Source organism: Arvicanthis niloticus, chromosome 30 (genome assembly GCF_011762505.2).
Source record: "Arvicanthis niloticus isolate mArvNil1 chromosome 30, mArvNil1.pat.X, whole genome shotgun sequence".
NCBI lineage: Eukaryota > Metazoa > Chordata > Mammalia > Rodentia > Muridae > Arvicanthis > Arvicanthis niloticus.
The window spans coordinates 15,894,347-15,919,601 of NC_133438.1; the positions used below are offsets into that span (position 1 = coordinate 15,894,347).

Sequence of the window (25,255 nt, forward strand, 5' to 3'; positions counted from 1 at the left end):
TGCTTTTAAATAACACACCTGAAGGCTTAAATGAAGCTCCTGTCCCTTCTTTACAATCTCAGCTTCCCACTGGCGAGACAATCTCAGAAAATGTGAACCTCTGCCATATTAATACATTTCATGTGTACAAACTAAGTTCTAGAAACTTATATGAGGTCTCTTTATCAAAGCAATCTCAGGTTAAACATGACAGAAACTGTTAGGTGTTTAATGCTGCTATAATTCAAGGGCAATTTCAAGAATATGTCCAACATTATTAATCCCATGTTTTGTTTTTCACGCATTATATAACAATGAAGTATCTTTATGCTGCATAAATGTCACATTGCAAAATAATAGCACTATGTTTAGCAACCACAAGACAGAATTATTAAAAGAAACTTGATTTGTGAAGCAGAGGCAACCTCAGATGAAACAATTTCATTTTATGATTTTCATGATTGAAGACTAGCCTGCTCGATGTACTGGTAAAAGTTGAAAAAATAAGGAAAACCCATGTTGGTCTTTAACAGATACTCTTTCCCGTTTAGAAAGACACACTGATAGATAGCTACCTGTTGTTAAAGCATACATTTCTTTAAAATGACAGTATTTTACAAGACAGATCTATATTCTAAAAGTCTTTAAAAATTAATCATGCATTTTCATTAAAACTACTCTGCTCTCTTCAGTGTCTGTGTAGCTCTCAGCCAAAGTTACCAAAACATGTTTAACTACACATGTGAAGAAAGTAAATTACACTATTTTCTTCATGGATGTTTCTAGACTAGAGCAATCATTCGAAGTGTGGTCCCTAACGAGTCACATGAACAGCCACTGGAGTCATGCTACAAATATGAATTTTTGAATCATTTCCTAGCCCAGTCAGCTAAGAAATAGACCTGAGGTCTAAGTTTATCAAACCCTCTAGGTATTCTGATGGCCTGCTTAGGTTTGGAAGGTAATGATGTAGAAATTAGAGGAAACGGAGCCACATCAGAGAACTGCAGAGTGCTTTAACATACGCTACTCATGAGCAATGTAATTTTTAAGCTCTTGAAATCTCTACCTAAATGAATCCATGCTCATATTCTTGTTAGTGTACAAATAATATATTGAAATCTCTAATCACTGGAGAAAATATATTGATTTTTTAAATGTGGTACAATATGCAAGAAATTGGGAATATATTAAGAAAAGCAATATAGAAAATAAGCAGTCATGATAGATTTCGCTAACTGAATTCTCGAAGTACATCAAACTTTCAACCAGTCAGTTCACACACTTTCTGTTTGCAGTTCAATTTTCACAAAAATCTAATTGGCAAATAAGGAAAATCAAAATAGAAGTCATTTTAACGGGCAGATAATGGCTCCAAGGGAAAGAGCAATAGATTAACTGGAGGATTTCAGAAGGATGTTACACAAGGGGAACTCAAGTTGGTAGTAAGCTGATTTGAAAACAGGACTTCACCAAATCCTTGGACAGGTCACAGCATATGGTTGTGTGGCACAATGTCATAGTAAATTTGTTTAAATTCTAAAAGATTGGAAAATTTTCTTGAAATGTGAGAAAACATTCTTAGTGTTTACAAAAGAGACACAACACACTCTTGCCAACACTATGATTGTGGACTAGTGAAACCGCTTGCACTGCGACATTCAACTACCAACTGATGGTGATTTCTTACATCCCAAGAGGAAACTAATACAGTATAGAATGCAGCCAAAGTCACAATATTACTAAGAGCTTGGTTATAATTAAAACTCAGGTGCACATAGTCCTTCTCCCAACAGAGTTATGCTGTTTTCCAATCACTGTTTGTGGTTATCTGGCAGCATATGGACCTTATGGCACAGTGATCTCTTTCAGGTTTTTTAAGGTTTATTTATTTTATGTATATAAATGTTTGGCATGAATGTATTTCCAAATACTGTGTACATGCTTGGTGACCAAAGAGGTTAGAGAAAGTGTATCTAGTCCTCTGTAAGAATAACAAGTGCTCACAACCACTAAGCCATTCCTCCAGCCTGTATTTCAATTTTTGAGTTGAATTTGGGTGTGTGGGTGCATACATATGTGAATGCATATTCAGAGAAGTCACTCACTCCTTCTATAATGTAGGCCTCAGCTGGGGGTAGGGGGATAGGTGAAGGACACAAGTTACCAGGCTTGACTGCACCCTGCTCTTACACACAAAAGCATGTCACAGACCCAGAATGTTTTTAAGACATGGATAACAGCAAATCTGTTGACCTTGCTGACACTCCAGTTGCAACTCAGCAACACTAACAAATTAGTGTGTGAGCAAATTCAAAGGCATCTATTCTTTTGAAAACATTTCTATTTCAAATATTATTTAATAATTTATCTCCAAGATCCAAATGCAAAGAAGCACAATTTCCCAAACATCATTCACAACTGTATGACTTTATAGCTGCTATTTTCTCTATCTGGTCCTGAAATTCTCCCTTCTTTCAAAACTCGGAATGCAACTTCCATTAAGAATACGACACATTTGCATTACCTATTCTTCCTCCTCTGTACTACCTCCTAAGACATGCTTGAAATTTGAATTCTGATGTAAATATTTACTGCCTTGTCTGCATATATACAAAATAAAAAATATATGGCAATGTAACAGTTATGTAAACTTATATCTGTATCTCTACATTGAAAAGACTTTCAATGTTGCAAAATAATTTGCAACGTCCTACATTAAAGACATGAAAATGTCCTCCTGGGCATTTACTGAATAATTATTTAGTAAAATGATGAGGAGCTTGATAAACAACTAATGGTCACTAGCATTGTAACAGACTCTAGTTAAAACGCCAGTCTCCTCATCATGAAATCATAAAATTTTAATTAAGAAGGTGAAAATCAAAGATGACAATCCACGTAAAACGTTCGTACAGAATAAGTAAATTTGCCTTAATTTTCTCATGCAAATTATAACCATGTAACAGAGTTAGGGCTGTTTACATAGAATATATTTATTTCTCTCAATTCTGGAGAAAAAGAAGTCAAAGATCGCCGAACTGGACAGTTTGGGTGTTAGTCAAAGCCTGCATTCTGCTTCTAAGATGACACTATGTCTCCAGTCTCAAAAATGATGAGCAGTGCCTTCCTGTAGTGGACAGGGGAAGAAGAGATTAGCTTCCTTAACAAGGTACAGAAGGAGGACAAACTGTGACTTAATCCCTTCTTTTATTACCACCACCTTACCAATACCTGAGTTTTGGACAGAAAACATTCCAATCATTTAAAAGGTATCTTGTCTTACTGATCTTCATAAACTCTTATTATGTCTACAAACACGACTTAAATGCATTTTACAACTTTGAAATATTAAGTTTTCTTTGAGTACCAAATATATTTGAAAAAGAAAAAATAAGTAACTGTTATGTTATGTATGGCTGCCAAGAGCTTGGCATCACTTTAGTCCTAACCTTACACTGGTGCCAAGAACCTTATTTCTAAGTGTCTATCGTTGGTTACATAGATGCCTTCTCACAAAACAGATTTCTCTCCGCTTTTACTGGTGTAGTTATAAAAGAATTCACTTGTTTCACTCATATTTCTCAATGGAATGATTTCAGAAAGAGAAATGCTACCGGAGGACTACTCTTTTCTTGCTATTTAAATCAGTAAGCCAGTCTACTAAAGGATCTTCCTGCAGTTCAGAGCCTCGCCTCTTGTTTCTCTGCAATTAGTAAATAATGCAAAACGTCCACCAGCATTTTACATATTTATTTTTATCAAACCAGTTGATCATGCTAAATTGGAGGGCAAAGATAAAACTCATTACATTTTATCTTGTTCGCTTAGACACAGAGTATTTGCAATTAATGTGAAATAAATGTGCTAGAACCAAAATATTTTAAGAATTAGCTACTTACTAAAAATATTGTGCTTTCTCCCTCAACCAACAAGCCCTCTAGCTGCATGTTTTTGGCTCCTTTAATAGTGCCACCTATTAATCCTATTTCATGAAATGGGACTTATAGCAGATTATAACTGGTGGGTTATACCTATAACATGCATGTCACTGATGCACTAAAATACATATCTTGCCAGGACAGCTGTTGTAGCTTTCGGGGTAAATAGCTGGATGAAATTGAGACTTACTTTTCTCCTCTTGCAGAGTGTGTAGCACCTGCCAGCACCAAGAACACTAACCAGGAAAGATGAATCTCTAAGTGAATACCACCCTGATTTCTCCATGTTCTACAGCTCAAATATAAACTGAGTTGCAAACAGAAACCAGCTACTTGTTTACCAATTATGAAAGCTTAAGACAAACACAGTTCACACACTATGTTGATAATATAAATTCTGACAATTTTAGACTAAACAAAATTATATTTTATTAAATAACACAGATGCAGAATGGATTACTTTATAAACATTAGTAAACTGGCCTACTGAAAAGAAATAATAAATATGAAAGAATATGCTCCTAATTTATTATACCAAGCTCACACACTTGGGGGCTACAGTACACCTTTGCATTAGCAATAAAGAGAGAACATGTGTTTATGTGTATACACGATTATAGCATATTATAAAAAATCGATCATATCCCACATAAAGAGGAATATACTTGCATAGGTGATTTCACTCTTCTGTGTGAAAATCCATCCATTAGCGATAATTGATTTCCTTCTACAAGTTAACTAGATGATCAGTACATATTTTAGATGTGCGTAATGCAATAAACTCGTATGTGGTCATGAAAATTTTTGAGCAACTTCTCTTCAAATGCAAAGCACTTTATAAATGAACATGACAGCACCAGAGTTCAATCACTGTTAAAAAGTTAGAAAATTGATTTGGAAATAAAAAGAGATGGTACAGAAAACAACAAAAAAAGTGAGTTTTTAATGGCTAATCACCATTTGCATAGGGCAGTTAAAAGTGTATACAAAAGCACCTAAGCCCCAGGATATCCAAGTACAAAGAAATGATGTAAGATCTGAAGTAAGCTGTGGTCGGAAAGGACATAAATGGTTCTATACTACAATATCCTTTGGCATGTGTGGAAAACACACCACACATTCAGAATAAACTTCTAAGCCCCGATATCCTGATACTATTAAGGTTCATTCAAACATAACCAAAAATAACCCTTTTTTTACCACCACCTCCTCTCCTTCTTCCTGCTTCTCCTTCTCCTCTTCCTCCTCCTCTAGAATTGATTAATTGATAAACAACTGGGTTAAGAAAAAAGCTAAGAAAAGCCTAAAACCTTCTGATTGGCCCATTTCCATACAGTACCAGCTGCATCTACAGTCTTAGGGTCTACTCTATACGTTGAAATCAGAATGTCTGGGATTAGAAGCCAGAACACTTTTTAAAAACGAATCTTCTAGGGAATGCTGTGCACAGTGAGAAGCACTGCTCTAGTGCAAAAGTTAGGAACCATTTCATAAGGGACTATATGGTAGTTATTCCCAAAAAGAACTAAGGCTGCCATTATAGCTTCTACAGGGCTGATTAATTGATTAGCACTTCATTGCAGTATAAAGATGAAAAGGAAGCCTGCCAGTTCCAGAGCTGTATTTTCTTGGGCATCTTTAGCCCCCTAAACAGCCATTTATTGTCTTCCTCTTAGGAGACCTGAAATCTTTGTAACCACCTAGTTAATCATTTGCATTATATAAAATGAACCCTTTCCAACTGAAGAAAGAGTTAAGGATAAACTTTTAGCAGAGTTTTGCTTTAACCTATCTACCTAACGTATCTAAGTGTTTGGAAAGTATCTTGATTCATGAATATTTTAATGTTTATGCATGGTTTGCCTTCATGTGTGCCTTTGCATTATGTATCCAGTATTCTGCAGAGAGCAGAATAGAATACAGGATAGCACAAACCAGCATATGTGTGCTGGGAACGGAACCCAGGTCCTCTGCAATAACAACAACCAGTGATCTTAACCTCTGAGCCATCTCTCCTGTCCAGAGTGGCTCAGGATTTTAACCTGTTACACAACAATCATTCTGTAGTAGGTATGAAAATGGGTGCAAATCTTTTTACTTTAGCTTAGAAACAAGATCATAAATTACTGTGATAATGGCTTATCCTAAAGGAAGAGTAAGGTAAGAAAGACTTACAGCAGTAAAAACTGAAAACAAAATTGTCAAAAGCAAGGATGGTCCTCTCATGTGAACTCTCGGCAGATACAAAATAGAGGAAACGTGTTCACAGTATTTATCTCAGATTAACATTTTAAAAAGTGAGGGTACTTTTCTCTATAAGCTAAAAATTGCATTCATAATTTATGTGAATTAATATTACTTAAAATGAAGAAGTTAAAATCGTGCAATCATAATATATTTATGTTGAACCCTTTTTCTGGACTTCTTATGCACTGGCATGTATTCTGTAAACAGTTATAAATTTGCATGTTCTCTAATGTAGTAGTTATCTTTAGAGTAATGGGGGTAATTAAGAAAAGATAGTATTTTGGATTATGTACCTAGCACCAGACACACTGGCATTTAAACACAACACAAAGAAATTGTCTGGTTTTTAATATCTAAAACAAATAATGTAATAATTGTTGTTTCAAAATATAGACTTGTATATAATGTTCTTTTTTAAAAAAAATTACAATGAGAGAACAAAGGTGTCTGTGTGTTTTATTTTTAAATTATATAATATTTATTTCTTTGTCCAGCACATATTTACCAATAATTTCTCATAGAAGGCCCTATTTTGAGAACTGAGAATATGTAACTGAATAAAAGATTCAATAACATGAAAAATTTGGAGAACTCTGAATAACAGTTTGGAAACCTAAGGCTGTGCCATGGAATAAAGAAGCAATTACTTATGGGCAGGAATGGGACTTGAAGGACACAGATAATCCATTGTGTTTTAAGTTAAGACTCACTTGTAATAACAGCTCTGCAAAGAAAATATAGCCCGGTCCCAAGCCAATTACAACTTTGCTAAGATAGTAATTTAAGAATATATATTTGTGTTTAGTCATAGTCTAAGGGTGACTATATATCTTGAAAGCTGAGGGGGAGGCAGGCATTTAGTTTAAACAGAATGGTCGGCAGAAGCTTCACTGTGAAGATGCTAGAGACAGATGATAATGCAGGAGCATGTTTTCTAGGAAACCGTCAGGTAGAGTACCAGCCTGAACGAAAGGTCTAATGCTTGGAGCATGCTGTCCGAGCATTGGAAAGATTCTCATTTTATACTTTCTTTAAGAGATAATAATGAGCCAGTCTTGCCCAGAAGTTTTCCCCTATTATACAGCAGTTTGCTAAATCTCCTCTAGCCAGCCAAAGCCAGCCTGAGGCTTAGTCTTACATATCCTGTGATCCACACAGTAACAAATGAATAATATTTCATAAGTCCTAAAATACATATAAACGGACTTTAGTGTCACAATAAGACTTTATTGCCACATAGCCCTTCTCGGTCCCATAGCTACTGATAAACTAGGGCTCTCTACTTTCCACATAGGGTTCCCTTCTGCCCCAGAAATATTTATATGAACCCAGGTATACAAAGATAGAAAATAGGTTTATAAATCATGTTTACTCGCTACAAGTCATAAATTTATATTCACGTAATTCTTTGTTAAACAAAACATTTAAATGTTGTGAAGTTGAGAGCACATTTGCATACTAAGGAGTTGCATGTGCCTGACTCTTTTTACCTAAAAAATGAAATCTGCTTGATACTTCATGCTGTAGGATGCAGAGCTGCCTATGGTTGAATGGCAGAGTTTGATTCTGTAACATTAATGCTGAGGCCACCACTCCTCCTAAATACTGAGTGCAACATTGAAGAAGTGTGCTAACAGCCACTTCGGAAATTGTTAAAAAAAATTCTGCCTTCTTACCATTCAGCTAACTTGCCAAATAATTTTCAGCTCCCTTCTGTTCTGTCTCCCAACTATTTTTGACAAGAACTGACTTTTTTTCAGCCTATGCTCCCCTGGATCTCTCTTTGACTAACACCTCCTCCGTGTATCTGGCTGGAACTACAAAAGGGCTCTCCGAAATCCATGAGCCCACACCAGTGCTGAGACTGGCACTCATTCCCCCCAAGATCTTCTGAAGCCAGCCTCCCTTTTGTGTCCACTGAACTCTACCCCTAAACTCACCTAGACCTTCTCCTGAGACTGAGGTTTGCCTTCAGAACATTAGGTTTCTATCAGTCTAGAAAAGATGGCCTGAGTGTGGGATTATGTGTATGAGGATGTGTCTACAGTTAAAGAACAGGCCTGAGAATAAACACTTTTAGTAGATTAACCCTCTTACATCTCCCATCACTGATCTTCCCTCGTCTGATCTTTGTAGAGAGATCAGGTTTTAAGGGTTACTATGGTACCATATCAAGACACAGTACCCTGTTAAAACTATGGAATCTCCAAGTAGAGACTAACGATCACTTATAGCGTGAGTGGTATGTATTGATGCATGCATAGGTGTGCTGGCCCATGTGTGCACATCTGGAAGCCAGCAGTTAACATTGGACACTTCCCTCTGGAACCCTCTACCTTATTTATTGAGACAGTGTCTCAGTAAACTTAAAGTTTACTGTTTTGAATAGATTAGATCGTCAGGACGGGCCCAGGATATGTCTCACCCTGAGGTTACAGACTCATGGGTACTGAAGAACAAAACTCAGGACCTCACCCTTATATAAGAAGCACTTTATCCACTGGAACTGGGACCAAAGCCCTGGATCCAACTGTTGCCAACACCAAAGAAAGTATGAAAAGATCAGCACTAAGAATCAGCACTGAGACAAGTTGCTCAAGCTATTTTTCATTGACAGACAATAAGATGTTCTTTATAATACCTGGGGTGTTTTTGCCTAGAATTTAAAGAGCATGAGATTTCCATTATGATTGCAGTTCCAAGGGCTGATTATCTCCATCAGAACATTCATTTCATAATTACTTGAAGTCTGGAGACAAGGGGAAACCACAGAGAATTTTATCTTGAGAAGACAAAGGCTTCCCTATAGTTAGGTGGGAGGGGATAGCCCTGGAAGACACTAATTACCACAGAACACGGTGTGCAGGCAGTGTGTTGATACTTTGTCTGTGGTCTACTCCATAGAAACCAGAGTACAGCCCTAGGTGCTTCTCCACTCCTCACAGATAAACTACTGGGGATGAAGTGTCTTCACAGTCTGGCCAAGACACACAGAGGCAGGACGCTGAAATGGTCACGTCATTGACCCTGCATACATCACAGAGACAAAGCAGACATATATCAAAAAAAAAAGTTGGAACTTACTTATCTCCCCATGATTAACAACCCACATAGGACAGGAAATTTCAGTGTATGTAAACAATGAAAACACTCTTTCTATTTAAGTGAGAAAAGAAAAAATTATTTGATAATAAAATTCACAAAGCAGCTATGTTTTCTAAAAGACAGTTGAACAGAAGACAATTTCTGGCTCAGTCAACCACTGTCAGTGTGTGATGCCCATAGTCTATGTGGTCACTGGGTCTCTGACAGGAGGTGTTAGAGAGAAAAAAACACACAAACCCTTCCAGTTAAAGTTTGTAACCGTATAAGTGGGAGTGGAGAGTACTTCACCCCTATTAAGTAAGACCAAAAAGTGCTTATTTGTTTCAAGAATTGAGAAGAATGCTAAATTTCTCTCTTCTAGTCTTCTAAGATACAATCTTGGTGAAAGTCTCCAAAGAGACTTAAATGTAAGTTTGAAAACATAGTAAGTAGGTTTTGTAGTTGCATGGGTTTTAGATTCTAGTACTGACTACCTTTTAGAAGCTACCATTTGGATAATTGTAGCCATTTGAATGTTGACCAATTAATGTTTGCAATGAAGCTAACAGGCAAGTTTAACACAAGGTTTTTCTTTTAATTTTCTTTAGAAATCAAAACAACAGCAAAACAAACAAACAAACAAACAAACAAATTTTCCTACTTTGCATAAATCACCAAACAATGCTGGATTTTCCAGAGCCAGGAAGACCAATAAGCAGTTAGGAATGTTTACAATGAACTTCTGAAGGCCTAAGTTGAATTCCCGGTAGTGGCCGATAGAAAGCCAGGTCTATTCCTATAAAGACAAATGGATCTTCAGCCAGAAAGCCTGTATTTAGAGACAAGATTATGGCTCTATGAGACAGACTCTGGGGGGGGGGGGGGGAGGGAGAGAGAGAGAGAGAGAGAGAGAGAGAGAGAGAGAGAGAGAGAGAGAGAGAGAGAGAGAGAACATTTGATGTCTGTCCTGGCTGGTTTTGTGTGTCAACTTGACTCAAGCTGGAGTTACCACAGAGAAAGGAGCTTCAGTTGAGGAAATGCCTCCATGAGAGCCAGCTGTAAGGTTCTCAATTAGTGATCAAGGGGGAGAGCCCCTTGTGATTGATGCCATCCCTGGGCTGGTAGTCTTGGGTTCTATAAAAAAGTGGGGTTTACCCTCTTTCAATCTGATTTCTAGGAACCCTAAGGTAGCTGATAAATATCCATGGTTTCCTGAGTGCAGGGATTTGTCTGGAAGGCTTCCACGACAAAAGTAAGAGGTTTGTTTCTGCAACATGAGCTCCCCCAAAACCTGAGGACTCAAGGCTGAATTCTGAATTCAATTCTGAGCCTAACCTCTGGGTTCCACAGCTCATGGAAATGAAGATGAAGTCAGTAGAACAAGGGCTGAGGAACAGCAGTTAGCATGGCTCCATCAACTCTCTGCTTGCTAGTCTTCTTCCTTTTTTTTTTTTTTTAAGAAGCTTGACCAAGGCAGTTTCAAATAACAAACTCATTTAAATTTACTGTCCCTTACAGTTAGGTGCCATGGCTAAGTAACTCAAAAGGCTCCACACTGAGTCACAAATGGCAATGAGAAAATCAGAAAAGGCCTTTTAATGCATCAAAAAGGCCATATGCTGACAATTCTCCGAGGCTAGTGCCCCTGCAAAATGGAACTCTCCACATGAATAAGGAGCTTCCTGCTGCCAATCAACAGGGCACTCCTAGTTTTAGAGCAAGTGAATGCCACTTGCTAACTGGGATGCATTAAATCCAGCAGGTCCATTTCAGAAACAGAATCTGCTTCCACTTCTGGGGCTAGCTGGGGAAGCAACATGCCCTTTTATGGCACAAGGGAACGTGGTTGGTATATGCAGCATAGAATTGTCCCTCTTGGAGCCACTGGTACATAAAGCAAATAAAAGATTAGAAGCCACCAGGTATAGGAGATTAATGGCATAACAGACAGTGGGAGGCTAAGATCATCTGGGCATCCTTCATATTTTGTAATAAGGGTGGTCAGAAAAAAATAAGCTGAAATGAATCAAACTTAGCACTTCCAGTGACAAAGGACGGCTTCTTGAATAGACAACTTTGGAATACAAGAAGTTTGTCTGGTAAAGTCCAATCGTGTTCCTAAAAAAATAAATCACTACCTAGCAAAAGATAACAGAAGATGGTTGACTCCAACCCCACCACAACCAGGCCAGGATACAAAAATATTGCCTATCAGGGCTTCAAAATCTCACTCCAGCACTTGGTTCCAAAGAGTCACAGTGGAGGCCACAGTGAGAGGCCTTTAGACCCAAAGAAGATGAAAAGCATTGGTACTGTTAGGGGTTTGGATAGAGACATCCCTGGAGAAAGGAATACATCTGTAAGCAGAGTTAAAGAGAAGATTGTACCAAACAAAGTAAGGGACAGAGAAAGCCAATGCAAAAAAGGCAGGCTTTATCCTGCTTGATTTACTCTGTGGGCCTAAATGAATAGTCAGTGCTTTCTAGAAAAGTGGTTCCTACCTACATGCTTTAATACCAGTGTGTGCATGAAGAGTGTCTGCTGACATAGGCTAGACTCATGTTGATCTGCTGAACTCAGCCCTTAAGAGGACCTTTAAAGACCATCATTGTCATCACAGTGTCCTGATGACAAGCCCCAATTTAGAATCAACACAGACATGTCTCCAAACCTGGACTTGGAAACCTTTATGGACAGTGTTCGGAGGAATCAGCATAAAGCGGTCACTCCTATCATTTCAAAGCCATCCCCTTGAGCCACATTTGTGTGGCTGCCCACCCACAGGATGCTCATTCTGACTTCTTGTTATACATTTTGTTTATTTTCTCTCTGAACTCTGGTGAATATTAAGAAGGTCATAGCATCCCAAGGCATGCTGATGACAAAGGAAACAAAATTCATTTCATCAAAGTGTACAGCTATATTCAGCTTGTCTCATCGACTCAACTCTTGAGGAGAGAATCCATACAAACCATTCAGCACTTCAAAAAAAAAATATTACCAAATGCCAATAAAAAATAATTTCTTTAAAGAAATTGTATGGACATTAACTGATGGGAACCTGCCTCTGGCTCCAGCATTGAAATGTAATCGCAATGTGGTTATGTGCACTTGTTCTGGATCTACCAACAATTAACCAGGGATCTATACATGAGGAACCTATTGCTATACATGAGGAACCTATTGCCTCTGAGGAAGGTGCAATCATTGTCTTCAGCTATGTACCTACTGGTGAGCCAGGTAGGATCCAATGGATACTTCCAAACTCAAAAATCACACAAACTGTCTAGTGGAACTCAATGGATGACAAAAGGAAACAAGAGACAGGTATGCAGGAAAGGGATGGGACGAGAATGGGGAGAGGGGTTTCCAGAGAGATTAGAGACTGTGAGGATGAGCCTGATCAAAATGCATTATATACATGTATGAAATTCTCGAAAAACAAATTAACAGAAAGTTATTTAAAAGAGGCATGTCAGAAGGTAGGCATAAAGAAGTAAAATAAACAGAAGTTTACCCAAATTGTCTGGAGAACAATCAAAGTAACTTGAACAAAGAAAGAGATATAAGTAAGCAAAATGACAAAATGTAAAAAGTAACAGTAATAAACTTGGGAGGCAGAGGCAAGTCGAACTCTGTGAGTTCAAAGCCCCTGGTCTGCATAGTGAGTTTCAGGAGAGCCAGAGCTACATAGAGACATCTCATCTCAAAAAATAAAATAAGATAAAATAATAAAAAAATAGTAACAATTGGAGCATAGAAAGTAAAATTTTAATTCAAAGAAAATATTGTAATGTCTGAGAAGCTTCATATCAGTGAATTACCATCCAGGAAAAGTAATCAATATCTAACAGAGTTTAAGGTGATTAGAAAATGATTACCATTATTGAAATAGCCCCTGATCAGAGCCGTGAGCTGTGAACACTTAAAGACTGAAGATGAAAGCAAATTTGGGTTGCCCATAGATTCAACTAAGAAGAGTGGGTAGGTCTCTTAATAAAAAGTCTAAAAGCTTACCCTCTTGGGTTGCAAAACTTCACATAACTAAAACCTGCACATGACATCCTGGAAAGCTAAGCCTTTGACCACTGTGCCAGGCTGGCTGGCTGGCTGGCTGGCTGGCTGGCTGGCTGGTTGATTAGAAAGTCAGTCAGCTGGTTAGTTGACCAGTCGAGGGGTAAGTTAGCTGGTTAGCTGCTATTTTGTTTGTTTCTTGGTTGGGGGATTAGTTTGTGAATTAGCTGGCTAGCTTCTCATTTGTTTGCGGGGGGTGGGGGGTGGTGGGAGGCATAGTTGGGTGATAACTGATCTTGTTATCTGGTAGTTTGTTTGTATAACTGATTGATCAGTTGGTTGGTTTGTTGGTGAGTTATCTGGTTATCTGGTTGTTTGGTTAGTCAATTCTGATGCAGTCTCTATACATAGCACAAGTTGTTTTCTTAACTAATGACTCTCCTAATTCAACCTCTATAACATTATATTTAAACACATTGGCCTGCCTTATAATGACAATATTAACAATGTCTTTTGAAAAGGAAAACAACTAGACATCTATAAACTGTCCACTAAATTATATGAATAGATATTTACAATCCTAAAAATTTCTGTTCATAGTCTAACATCTTTATATTAGGCATTGTAGTGTGCTATGTAATTATAGTCTTTTTTATCTGAAGGAAAAATAGATATAAGCTTCCATGTCTATTCTTATATTTTCTTCCTTAACTCTTGAAGAAAATACTTAAAATATTTACACCAATATAGAAAATTGTATCATATTGCCTTTCTAATATAGTCTATGGAATGACAATAAAATATTCACTGCACAAAAGTTAAACTTTAGACAAAAGCATTTGTTTTAATTTTATTTTTCCTTTGCAAAACCAGTACTTCCTTCATATACTACATGCAGATGAAAATCATAAAAAAAAAATTAGTCTTTGAAAAGGACAACACACAAAGCAGACATTCAATTGCTTTGTTCTGGAAATCAAAAATCTGATTCATACAAGTTAAATGTCAAATATTAGCACAGACAACAGCTAAAAGAGAAATTAATTTGAAGTTGATGCACACGCTTTTCACCTACAGTATGGAACTGAATTAACAGAGAAGGTGCAGTGTCAGAAAATATTAGTAAGCTGGGCGGTGGTGGCGCACGCCTTTAATCCCAGCACTTGGGAGGCAGAGGCAGGCAGATTTCTGAGTTCGAGGCCAGCCTGGTCTACAGAGTGAATTCCAGGACAGCCAGGACTACACAGAGAAACCCTGTCTCAAAAAATCAAAACAACAACAACAACAAAAAATCAGTAAGCTGATGAGAAGGAAACCATTCTCATGTTTTTATATCTGCCCACATTATTTTATATTTCAGTGTAAAGACTGCCTCAATCAATGAAATAATTAATAATTAATAATAATTAATAATTATAATATAATAATTATAATTAATAATAATTAATTAATAAAGTCATAAGCAAAACAAAATGTAAATGTGTTGTATCAGATCCAGCTAACCAGACTTAAAGTGGAAGCATCTGAGCAAGCAACAAATGTACTACTCTCCCATGCTCCTAAGAATATTTCTTTCCCCGTGGGACTAATTCATGGCGCAAGGAGAGAATCATATATTGAACAACAACTCCTGGCTCTCCTTAATGGTCATTATCTTTCAATCAGTTATTTAAGGGGAATTGAATTATTCTCATGGCAAGAGTCCTGAAAACAATTAGTGGCACCCTATGTTGCCTAGGGTGTCATGACAACTCCTCAGGTTCTGAACAGAAGCAGGTACTGCTGAGCAGTGGGTCATGCTGTATGCAAACAATTACCTTGTGGTTAAATGCAGAGCTCCTGTTCATTTGTCTCTGTTTGTTTACATGAGCTCACATTCATCAAGGAATCAATACGGAGTCTAACATCAAAGAAGAGGAGACATTCCGTAATAAAAGCAAATTGCCTCGGGAAGCAGGGAGAAGTCACACTCTGAAGTTTTAGAAAGACAATGACTATAATAACGCGGAGGCTTTCCACCCTCATTTGGAAGGCTTTAAATGCAACAAAGGCAAGCATGGGGTGAAAAGACAGCCGGCAAAGATCCACACTGAGAATAATCGAGAACCGATAAGCGGTTGTCCTTATAAAAATGAGCCACAGTGGCTGCGGTGAGCCATCCCAGCTGCCATTACTAAAAGCAGCCTATGTACATGGTTACATTCAATAGTTACTGAGAAGGGCAAAGTCCTAACTTTTAGCAGCCAGACTAAATAACTAAAGAGGGCAAAGTGAAACGTTAATCCACTTTAATTGGCATTAACTAATTGGCAACCTGTTCCACCTAGGAAGGTAAGATACACTGACTTTCCATTTTCTGAAATGGGAAAACCAAAATGGTATGATACACAGCACTCCATACGTGGGAGGCCTAATCCTCTTCCCTTCCTTCCTTCCTTTCTGCTTGCAATTCATTGATACACTGCCATGCAGCCTATATTTTTGTACAACTTTATATGCTTATGTTCTATATATTAGGACACTAGAAATGTGACTTGCTCCATCACAGGTAGACATACATACTTTTAGTTCTGACATGTCCTCCTGTGCTAGCCATATGAGTGACTTGAGAAAATAGCCATATGAGTGACTTGAGAAATATGAGTGACTTGAGAAAAATGACATTGTACATGTCATTTTAGGAAGCAGAACACTCATCTTTGAGCAATTTAAACAATACTTATTGCGATTATTATATATGGTTATTACTGTGCCTGGGAATGTAGGGAAGGCCCTTTGCATACCCTTGTTGCCTTGTTAAGCTGGTCAATCATTTTCTTTTTCAGAGGAACACCCTAGTAACAGCCTCCCTCCCTCTCCCGTCTCCCTCTTCTGAGTCACTACCCACAATCATTTGTCCACCCTTACCTACAAAAAGAATGAGAATGCAAATCAAGTGAGAAGTCCTTCCAGTGTGAGAGGAGCTGGCATTGACTAGCAAACAGACAAACACAGCATCTAAACACATCTCAGTATTCACAACAATGAACCAGACTTTGGGACTTTATAACGTAACTATGTAACTTTATGCAATGTTCACACAATGCAGTTTCAAACTGTAACTATGTAATTTTACGTAATGTTTGCACTATGTAACTTTTTAATATATATCTAAGGTGGGACCTGGATAGACAAATAAGGACTAGGAAAATTTGGAGATATAAATACAGGAGATGTTTAATACCCCTGGACCTCTAAAGGATGGTTAGCAACAGGCTCCTGGTTGGTAGAGGCTGCCCTCCCTCCATATTCATTTTTTAGAGGCAATCTATTCAGGTATGTGCTTACTTGACTTAACTCAGGATCTTTTTTATCCCAAACCAGCAGGATCTCCGCTATCTGGAGTATAGCAGTTACTCTATTGCCAAAATATTAACACAGCACATGTGAATCGGACTCTAAATGAGAGACAAAGCCAGGCTCTAGAGCCTGTTCTAACAGCAACGACAAGAAAAGGCGAAGAAAATGAATTGCACCAGATCTGTGCTTGTGTCTTCTAGAAGAAGAGGGGGAAAGGCACTTGCTACATTGTTGCAATTTAGTTCCAGGCCAGAGCCCAGTAGTGTTCACCACACATCATTTTTGAGATTAATGATGTGTGCCCTGTTAATAGAAAGCAACAGATTAAGTCTCCACTAAGATTATTGCAGGTTATGTATGTCATCTGTCTGCCTCATTTAGTAACAACTTTGCTGTTCAGAGGGAAATGGATTTAATGCCAAAGCAGAACTCCATTCATGCACACAAGCAGAGTCTGGTTTCTGAAGTGAAGATTATTACTCTTTACTTTGCAGGTCTTTAGCTATAATGTAACCAGTGATTATATTTCTAAATGACTTTTTTGAGCTTTTCTTTTTGTTATTTATTTGGCAGTCAACTTGAGCATCTGCAGCACTACCTTCAAGGCTAGAATATGCCACAGCATCTTACGACAATGACACATAAAATAAATGTAAGTATGAGAAGTTCTATCGGTATGCTGGGCTGAAGAGAACTATTATCCTGAAGACAGACACAGGCAAGTTTCTTATACAGTCCTGGACTACTATGATAATTGCCAAAATATAAAATATGCATCTGCTTCTTCCATTCAACAATGTTAGTGTGTACTGAATGCATTTTTCTGCCTAAAGTGGCTACACTGTAAACACAATCTGTCATTCTTTTATAGCCAGAATTTCACAAGGTGGACCAGACATGAAGGATGTGCAGAACTAGCAGATTTCTATATAAACTGTGTTTAAAACAATATTAAAGGATGAAATACCAAACAATGAAATCCAGTGCATCAAGTCGATCGTGCAGTTTCACCACAACCTGAAGATACAAATTCCTTGCAAGTCTAATTTTTTAAAAGTGACATATTTGGGGGTCTCAGCTGAATCATTAGACAATCATGTTAGTACTTTTTTTTCTCTAGGGTAAGGTTTTCATTTTGACATTTTTATTAATATATATTTTTTTCCAAATATAAAAAGTAGTTCTCAAATCTTAAGCAATTACTTGAAAAAGCTTGGGTATTTTCCTTCATTCCTTCCATCTTTCCTTCTTTATTAAGATTCAAACGATAACCCAGGCTGCCCTTGAATTTAGAGGGCAATCCAGATGCACCTGGTTCCTGAACACTAGACTAACCTCCAGGAGTTACAAACCTCAGCATAAGGAGGTTTGTTCTGAGAAAAAAAAAAGTTGTTTAAGCCATAAATAGGAAGGCAAGTCTATGAAGTACTTCTGTAACACAATGAGGTAGTCCTTTTCTGACAAAAGAATAGAAATCCATCTTCCAATTTTCTCTGAAAGAAATCTCACAACTGGTCACTAATAACTGGTACCTAAAGCAAATGTGTATCTTCTGGAATAGAGACAATCAACAGCGAAGTCTTCTATGAAAATACTGCACAGGTACAAATAGTTACCTGTGTGACTAAAACAATGAAAACATCAATCAAGGCAATCGTGTAAAGTTGAGAACACAACTGAGACTACTTATTAGTCTAGGTTTGTGTCAAAAACAAACAAACAAACAAACACCACCATGGCTTTCCTATCAGAGTAAAAAGGAACATTTTTTTTTTTCTCTACAGGGATGATGGACGCCACTAGCTCCTAAAGAAATGCACTGAGCTTTCAGCAGACACACAACCAGAAAATGAGAGACATAGCTTTCACCAGAACCATAGCACAGGAGGCTGTGAAAATAGAAAAATCAATACAAGAAAAAGCAAGTAAAGGGGATACTTTAATTTTTTTGTAATTAATGGGTAACAACCATAAAAAACTCCCTTTTGAAGTACTTGAATGAAATAATTACGCTACTGGGTGTTGTAGAATCTGCTTGTCCATAAATCCACTCTCATTAGCTTTATAGTAATTCATGAAGAGGTAGGTCTTCTAAAAGGTTTAAAATGTCACGTATAACACAAGCTCTGAGTTCTTACAGTAAGACTGTGGTTTGCAGGCACTAAACTTGACAGTCTATGTGCTGGTGCATGATGGAACTTCTCTCTTAAACCAAGCAAACTCAGTCACAAGAACCCAGAACTGGCAATTAACATTATTCATTGTATCCTTCTATCATAATCAGATTGAGCATTCCAAGAAAAATCATCCAAAGAGTTGTATGGACAGCCTGCCTTGTTTGTTTGCTTGTTTTAAATATTCCATTTAGTTAAGGAAGAGAATCATCAAATGCCCCTACCGAAGACCACATATTTCACAAAATTCTATCTCCTGTTTATTTCTCAAATGCTATTTTCAAGAAATCAGTAAGCCAATCCAGTCAGAATATTGCAGTCTAATGGGAAAACAAAAAAACAATATTTCTTCCTGCAGAAAGAGATAGAAATATGAACATCAGAATAAGAAGTAAGTAACCCTTCACCAAGCAGACAACAACTTGTGGGCTGAACTACTATTTTCTATGCATTAAAATATTTTCTATAGTTAGAAGGTTCTTTACCAAGGTACTCAAACTCCTCCTCAAGAAGAAGGAGTTGGGAAACAAGAGGGAGGGACCTTAATCCTGCAGGACCAATATTTACATCTATATTTTCCACATCCAAAGAGACCCAATACACAAAAGCACAAACCAAAAATCTCAGTGGATTACCTGGTACTCATTGGGCCAAAAGGTGCTCACAGCTAGCTCAGCCCGAAGCCAATCATGGCCAGTGAATCCAGTCACATTCCAAATCGGATTAGCAAGAGGTCCTTTATTCACCCTAACTAGGATGTTCAAAGTGCCCGGGTTCAGCCCCTTCTGGCTGTATAACAGGTAACTGAAATCAATGCAGTGGGTGTCATTCTCCTTCATGGTAGGCAACTGAAGTCGGGCTTTTTCTCCAGGATCATGATTTGAGGAGTCCACGACCATATAGGAACCTGAAATGACATTACAAATAACAAGGCTAAGAATATTGATGAGCCAGGGGGATCATACAACTATAAAAGGATACTGCCCTATGAAAATATTAAATATTAAATTTTAAAATGTCTTCTGGGCCAGGGCCATAGAAAAATATAAGTCAAGACATCATGTAGATCCATTTCTTACTGACATTGCACAAACTAGACCAAAAAAAGAAATTGACTCATCTGTACAACTTGTTATTAACCTTGGTTTACAATATAGAAATAAATATAAGATATCACTTCTGACTTAGAGGTAGATGGGCAGGAGTCAGATTCAGGTTCAAAACTCTGTCTAAAATTTTACCAATATACCAAATAGCAAGCTTTTGAAAAATGAAATAAGTAAATTTACTGTTCTGATATGCACATAACGTACTTGCTTCTTTTTCTTTCTGTATCCACAAGAATGTTAAAGCAGAGAAAAAGAAAGACTGCAGGTAGTGGAATAACTTCCAACTTCAAATACTAATATTTTTTTGTTTATTTAAAGCATATGATTTTGCCATTCACTAAGTCCTGAGAACATCAAGTCATGGAGTGAGAATACTTTGTAAAGTGATTATGAGGGCTATTGTTCAACTTTTCTTTTTTTCTACATTTATAAAATTTTTATTTTATATGTGTGACACATGTGCATGAGACAGAGAGAAAAGAGAGAGAAAGAAAGAAACATATGTAGGCACATGCATGCCGGGGCACATGATTAAAGTCAGCAGGCATTTGAAAGTATCAGTATTCTTCCAGTATATGGTACCTAAGAATCAAACACAGAACTCACACTTAGTATCAACCTTTCACCCACTGAGCCATCTTGCCAGCCCTAATGCCCAATTATTCTAACACTGATTCTATTACATAGTTGGTGCACTGTGGACTCAAAACTGTCATCTCTATAAGATTACCTCTGACCCCAGTTAGCACTGATCACCATGGTCCTCTAAAGCTGGACAAAACCAAGCATGAACTCACTTTGACTGAGTTCTCATTATGGATCTCCTGAGGTAAATGACACAGATAGAATCCTACCTTCAGAGCACCAACACTGAGTTTTGTTTTGGAAAGGGCAAAGTTCATACTATTTACAACAGTGAGATCCTGGCACTGGTCGGCTATATTAATGCAAGCAGCTCTGCAGAAAGACATCCTGTTATTCTCATGCAAAGTAGATTTGAATAAATACATGAACCATCAAAAAATGTGACGATATCATTTTAACAGCATGACATTAGGAGTCATATTACAGGGCTAACTTTTATATAAGGTTTCTTACACTGCACTTGGCCCTCTATTCCTAAAATGCAGAACTACTCTTCTTCTGTATTCTATTCTGAAACATAATAAATTGTACCACGATACACAAAATCTCAGTGACTACTTGTCTACCTATCTCAATTAATCCACAACCTGGAGCTCAAACAAACAAACAAAGCATTCCAGAGAGGAAGGCTTCAACTACATAAAAAACCAAATTTCCAATCTGGACAATTGCCAGTAGAGGGGACCTTTGTGATCACAAGCATTTGGGACAGTTTCTTCTAGTACTTCAGTACAGTCAAGTACAGAATACACATACTATATTAATAGTAATTCCTGTTATTGTTTACTTGGGTCTCCTAGTCTTCATCTTCTCTCAAACGCTGGGATTGCATTTTAGCTTGATTCTCACAGACAGTACATTAATAGAATATAAAATCATCTGTGTATTTTTACTTCCAAAATGGGGGAAAAAAATGTAAAAACAAAACAAACCAGGATGTCCTGGATCTTAACCTAATTTGCAGAAAAAAAGAAAGCTTCTATTCACAGATATTCTCACATTCCTAACATCAATAACTAAGTTATCAAAATGTTTCTCTCAATGTACGAATTTAAATTGGACTACTTTCTGGTCTTACCATGACCAGGCCTGAGACCCTAGAAAAGCAATATACATCATTACTGGTCTGTTTCTGTGTCCTGTTTCTCTGCTGATGAAGCATTTTGTAAATAAGTGAGATATTTACTTCCACAAGTTTAGCTTCTGACTACCAATTTTAAAACGTAAAGCTCAAAAGACTAGTTAGCTTCCTAATAGTAATTTTTCTTCTATCATAAAATCAAGTTTGGAGTAAAATATGCTTTGTGTCCCATTTTAAAAGCGCATTATATTTACCATCAAGACCATTTAGCAATTTTCAGCCATTTGCATTTTAAGCTACAGCCATTTTCTTATTAAAGGAATGCAATGAACAAACGCTAGTCATCATTAGTCCTTATCAATTTGATCATTAGAAAGACGAGAGTCATGAAATAAAAGCGTATCCTAACTATTTCATCATTTTACTGCCACTCAACACAGGTTAAATAATGAAGAAAATTAGAACTGATAATTCACTTCTATGGAATGGTTGGGATAAGTAGTCTTATTTACACAGAGCCGTACATGGCTCCCTTGGCTGGATTCTGTGCATTAATAATGCACTTACTGAACAGTTCTGCAAAGGAGAAACAAGCTGGAACAACTGCAAGCCTTGTCTACAGAATTGATACAGTGGCAATTTACACCGCTGGTTCCTGTGTAGCTGCAGCTGGGACACGGACTTCCCTCCATCAACTTAAATGTAGCCAGCACTGTGTTCTTACCAACTTCAAAAGATTACTTCTACAATATCTGAAAACAACTGGCCCTCTGTATTTAAAGTCTGGAAACTTTACACGTGTACTTCCCTCACTCTCAATGTTAAAAACCAAACCTTATTGATGTTTGGTTTTGTTTTAACATTGTTAAAACATTGTTTTAACATTGTTTTAACATTGTTAAAACATTGTTTTAACATTGTTTTAACATTGAGAGTGATGTTCCCTCACTCTCAATGTTAAAAACCAAACCTTATTAAAAATCATGTTTCCTCAAATTGCAAGTAAGTGCTCAATAGTCTTTGACGGAGGTTTAGTTATCTGAAGCCTTAATGGTGTCCAGTCACACATTTATACTTCCCTAAATATAACTTCTTGGTTTCTTGAGCAGAGGGTTCAGCAACTCATCAGTTAATGAAAAGTGCCTAAACTTAAGTCTTTGCGTGATTTTTGGCTAGTACAACTCTCTAGAGAGCAGTCTGACAATAAACAAAAACTTGAAAGACATATGGCTCCTAATGTGGTAATTCAAAATTGATAAATATGCACTTTAAAAAAAAAGCCACCTCGTGTAGCCAGGAGGGACTTCCAGTGGAGGGAGGGGGACACATCCATCAAACCTTCAACCCCAAATTTGTCCTGCCTACAAGATGTGCAAGGATAAAGATGGAGCAAAGACTGAGGGGATGGCCAACCAATGACTGGCCCAACTTGAGACCCATCCCATAAAAGAGAGCCAACCCCTGACACTATTAATGATACTCTGCTATGCTAGCAGTCGGGAGCCTAGCAGAACTGTCTCCTAAGAGGCTTCATCTAGCAACAAATGGAAACAGATGCAGAGACCCACATGCAAACATCAAGTGGAGCTCCGGGACTCTTGTGGAATACTGGGGAATAGAACTGAGCGAGCCAGAGGAGTCAAGGACACCACAAGAAGACCTACAGAGTCAAGTAACCTGGACCCATGGGAGCTCACAGAGAATGAATCACCAAACAGGGAGCTAGTACTACGGCCCTGCGTATTTGCAACAGACGTGCAGCTTGACTTCGTGTGGGTTCCCTAACAATTGGAATGGGGCTGTCTCTGACTCTGTTCCCTGTCATTGGATGTCCTTCTCCAGGTGGACTGCCAAATTGGTCCTCAGTGGGAGGGGACGTGCCTAGTCCTGCTGGTACTAAATGTCCCAGGGCCCTGGTGGAACCCTGGGGGGGGGGAGGAGTAGAGTTTCCTCTTCTCAGCAGAACGGGAGGGAGTAATGGGGGGAAGGATCTGTAAGGGTGGGACTGGGAGGACAGGGGAAAAGGGGACTGTGATATAAAGGGAAGGATGTAAAGTGAAAAACATAATTTAATGAATGAAAAAAGTCATGTGCAAATGAACAAAGATATAACTGAAAAGATAACACATCTCACTATATCGATTAAAATGGAAAAAAAATAAAAGAATCCTATATATTCAATAATATACGATTAGTAATTATAAATAATGAGTAATAAATAATGAGGAATAATGAGGAATAATGAGGAATAAATAATGATTCACAATGATATAGTCATTAAGAATATCAATTAAAACACTTCATAGTAGGTGTTCATAATACAGTAGGTAAAATATGCAGATGATAAAATATTACATCCATACCATTTTCCAACCCTGTGACAAAACACCCAGAAAAATCAGCTAAAAAGAAGAAAGATTTATTTTAGCCGATAGTTTCAAAGGTGTTATTCCACAGCTACCTATAGCATAGAAGAGCATAGAAGAGCTCTTGTTGACTGAGACCAAGGACAAGATACATGTCTAAGATGATATTGTCAGTAAACCAGATTCCAACCAGTTCCTACCTCAAAATACTCTACACAACAAGAACATCAATGAACCAATATACTGAGAATATCAAAGCTCTGATCATCCGGATATGCCCCCAAGCCCCACCCTTCAACAATGCTTCCAAAGAAAACACGCCATCATAAGAGGCATCACTGGGATCGATGTATATTAAAGAAATATGTACATGTTCCAAATCTTTAAAAAACACATGAATACGAGGAATAATAGATATTTAATGCAAGTTACTGGTCTTTTAAAAAGCCCTCATTGCCAAAGAAAGCAAGTGTTTTATTCACCAACATTGTCTAATGCATAGGTGCAATGTATTGTGGATTCACTATAGTAATCACATTTTACACTGCTTTACATTATCACACTGACAGAAAAAATACAATCCCCACGCTTTCTGCAAAACTCTTCTGTGTATAGATGCAACAGCACATATTTTCAGACTTTGGCGTGCAAACATAGTATTTCACTTAGCTGGTTATTCAAAGTACTTACGATGCCTAAGAGATAAACTTAGAAACCACACCTTTCCATGTTCTTGATGGAAGGGGCTGGGATCCCTTCACCTCTTATACCCTGTACAGACCACTTCCCCAATCTGACAGGCCAGTCAAAATTTTTTCCTTCATAAAAATATACAAGTCCTTCCCAGAACAGGCTCATAGTTTGTGAATTTTTAATTCCGGTGTTTTATCATATGGTATTTGTATACACATTTTAATTAAGTGCCATGGAGATTCTTTATAAGGGCCATCCTTCGTCAAGACAATAACAACAAGGACAACCAACTAGAGAGCAGAGAAGTAAAGGTGCTTACTGCCAAGCCTGAAGAACTGAGTTCAATCCCAGGTCTCATATGGTGGAAAGAGAAAACTGACTGCTAGTGGCTGTGCTTTGGCTGGCACATGTGCATTTGCCTATGTACTCCGCACACATATGCACACAGACACACAAATATACGTAATTAAAAAAGAAAAATATGGCATTCTCTCACATGACTGATCGATCCTAAAGGAGAAGTCACATTGCACATTTAACAGAAAAACAGGAGGTAGAGAAATGTTACAAACAAGAAGGTAAA

General features: G+C 37.6%; 1 protein-coding gene across 11 annotated transcripts in view; it reads right to left on the bottom strand.

The window, feature by feature from the left end:
* Positions 1 to 25,255, bottom strand: part of Ptprk (protein tyrosine phosphatase receptor type K) — a 501,415-nt gene that overhangs the window by 288,648 nt on the left and 187,512 nt on the right. For all 11 annotated transcript variants that reach the window (XM_076927962.1, XM_076927965.1, XM_076927961.1 and 8 more), the window contains exon 3: positions 19,414 to 19,685. In XM_076927962.1, the coding sequence (XP_076784077.1) occupies positions 19,414 to 19,685 (272 nt within the window). The remainder of the gene's footprint in view (positions 1 to 19,413; positions 19,686 to 25,255) is intronic.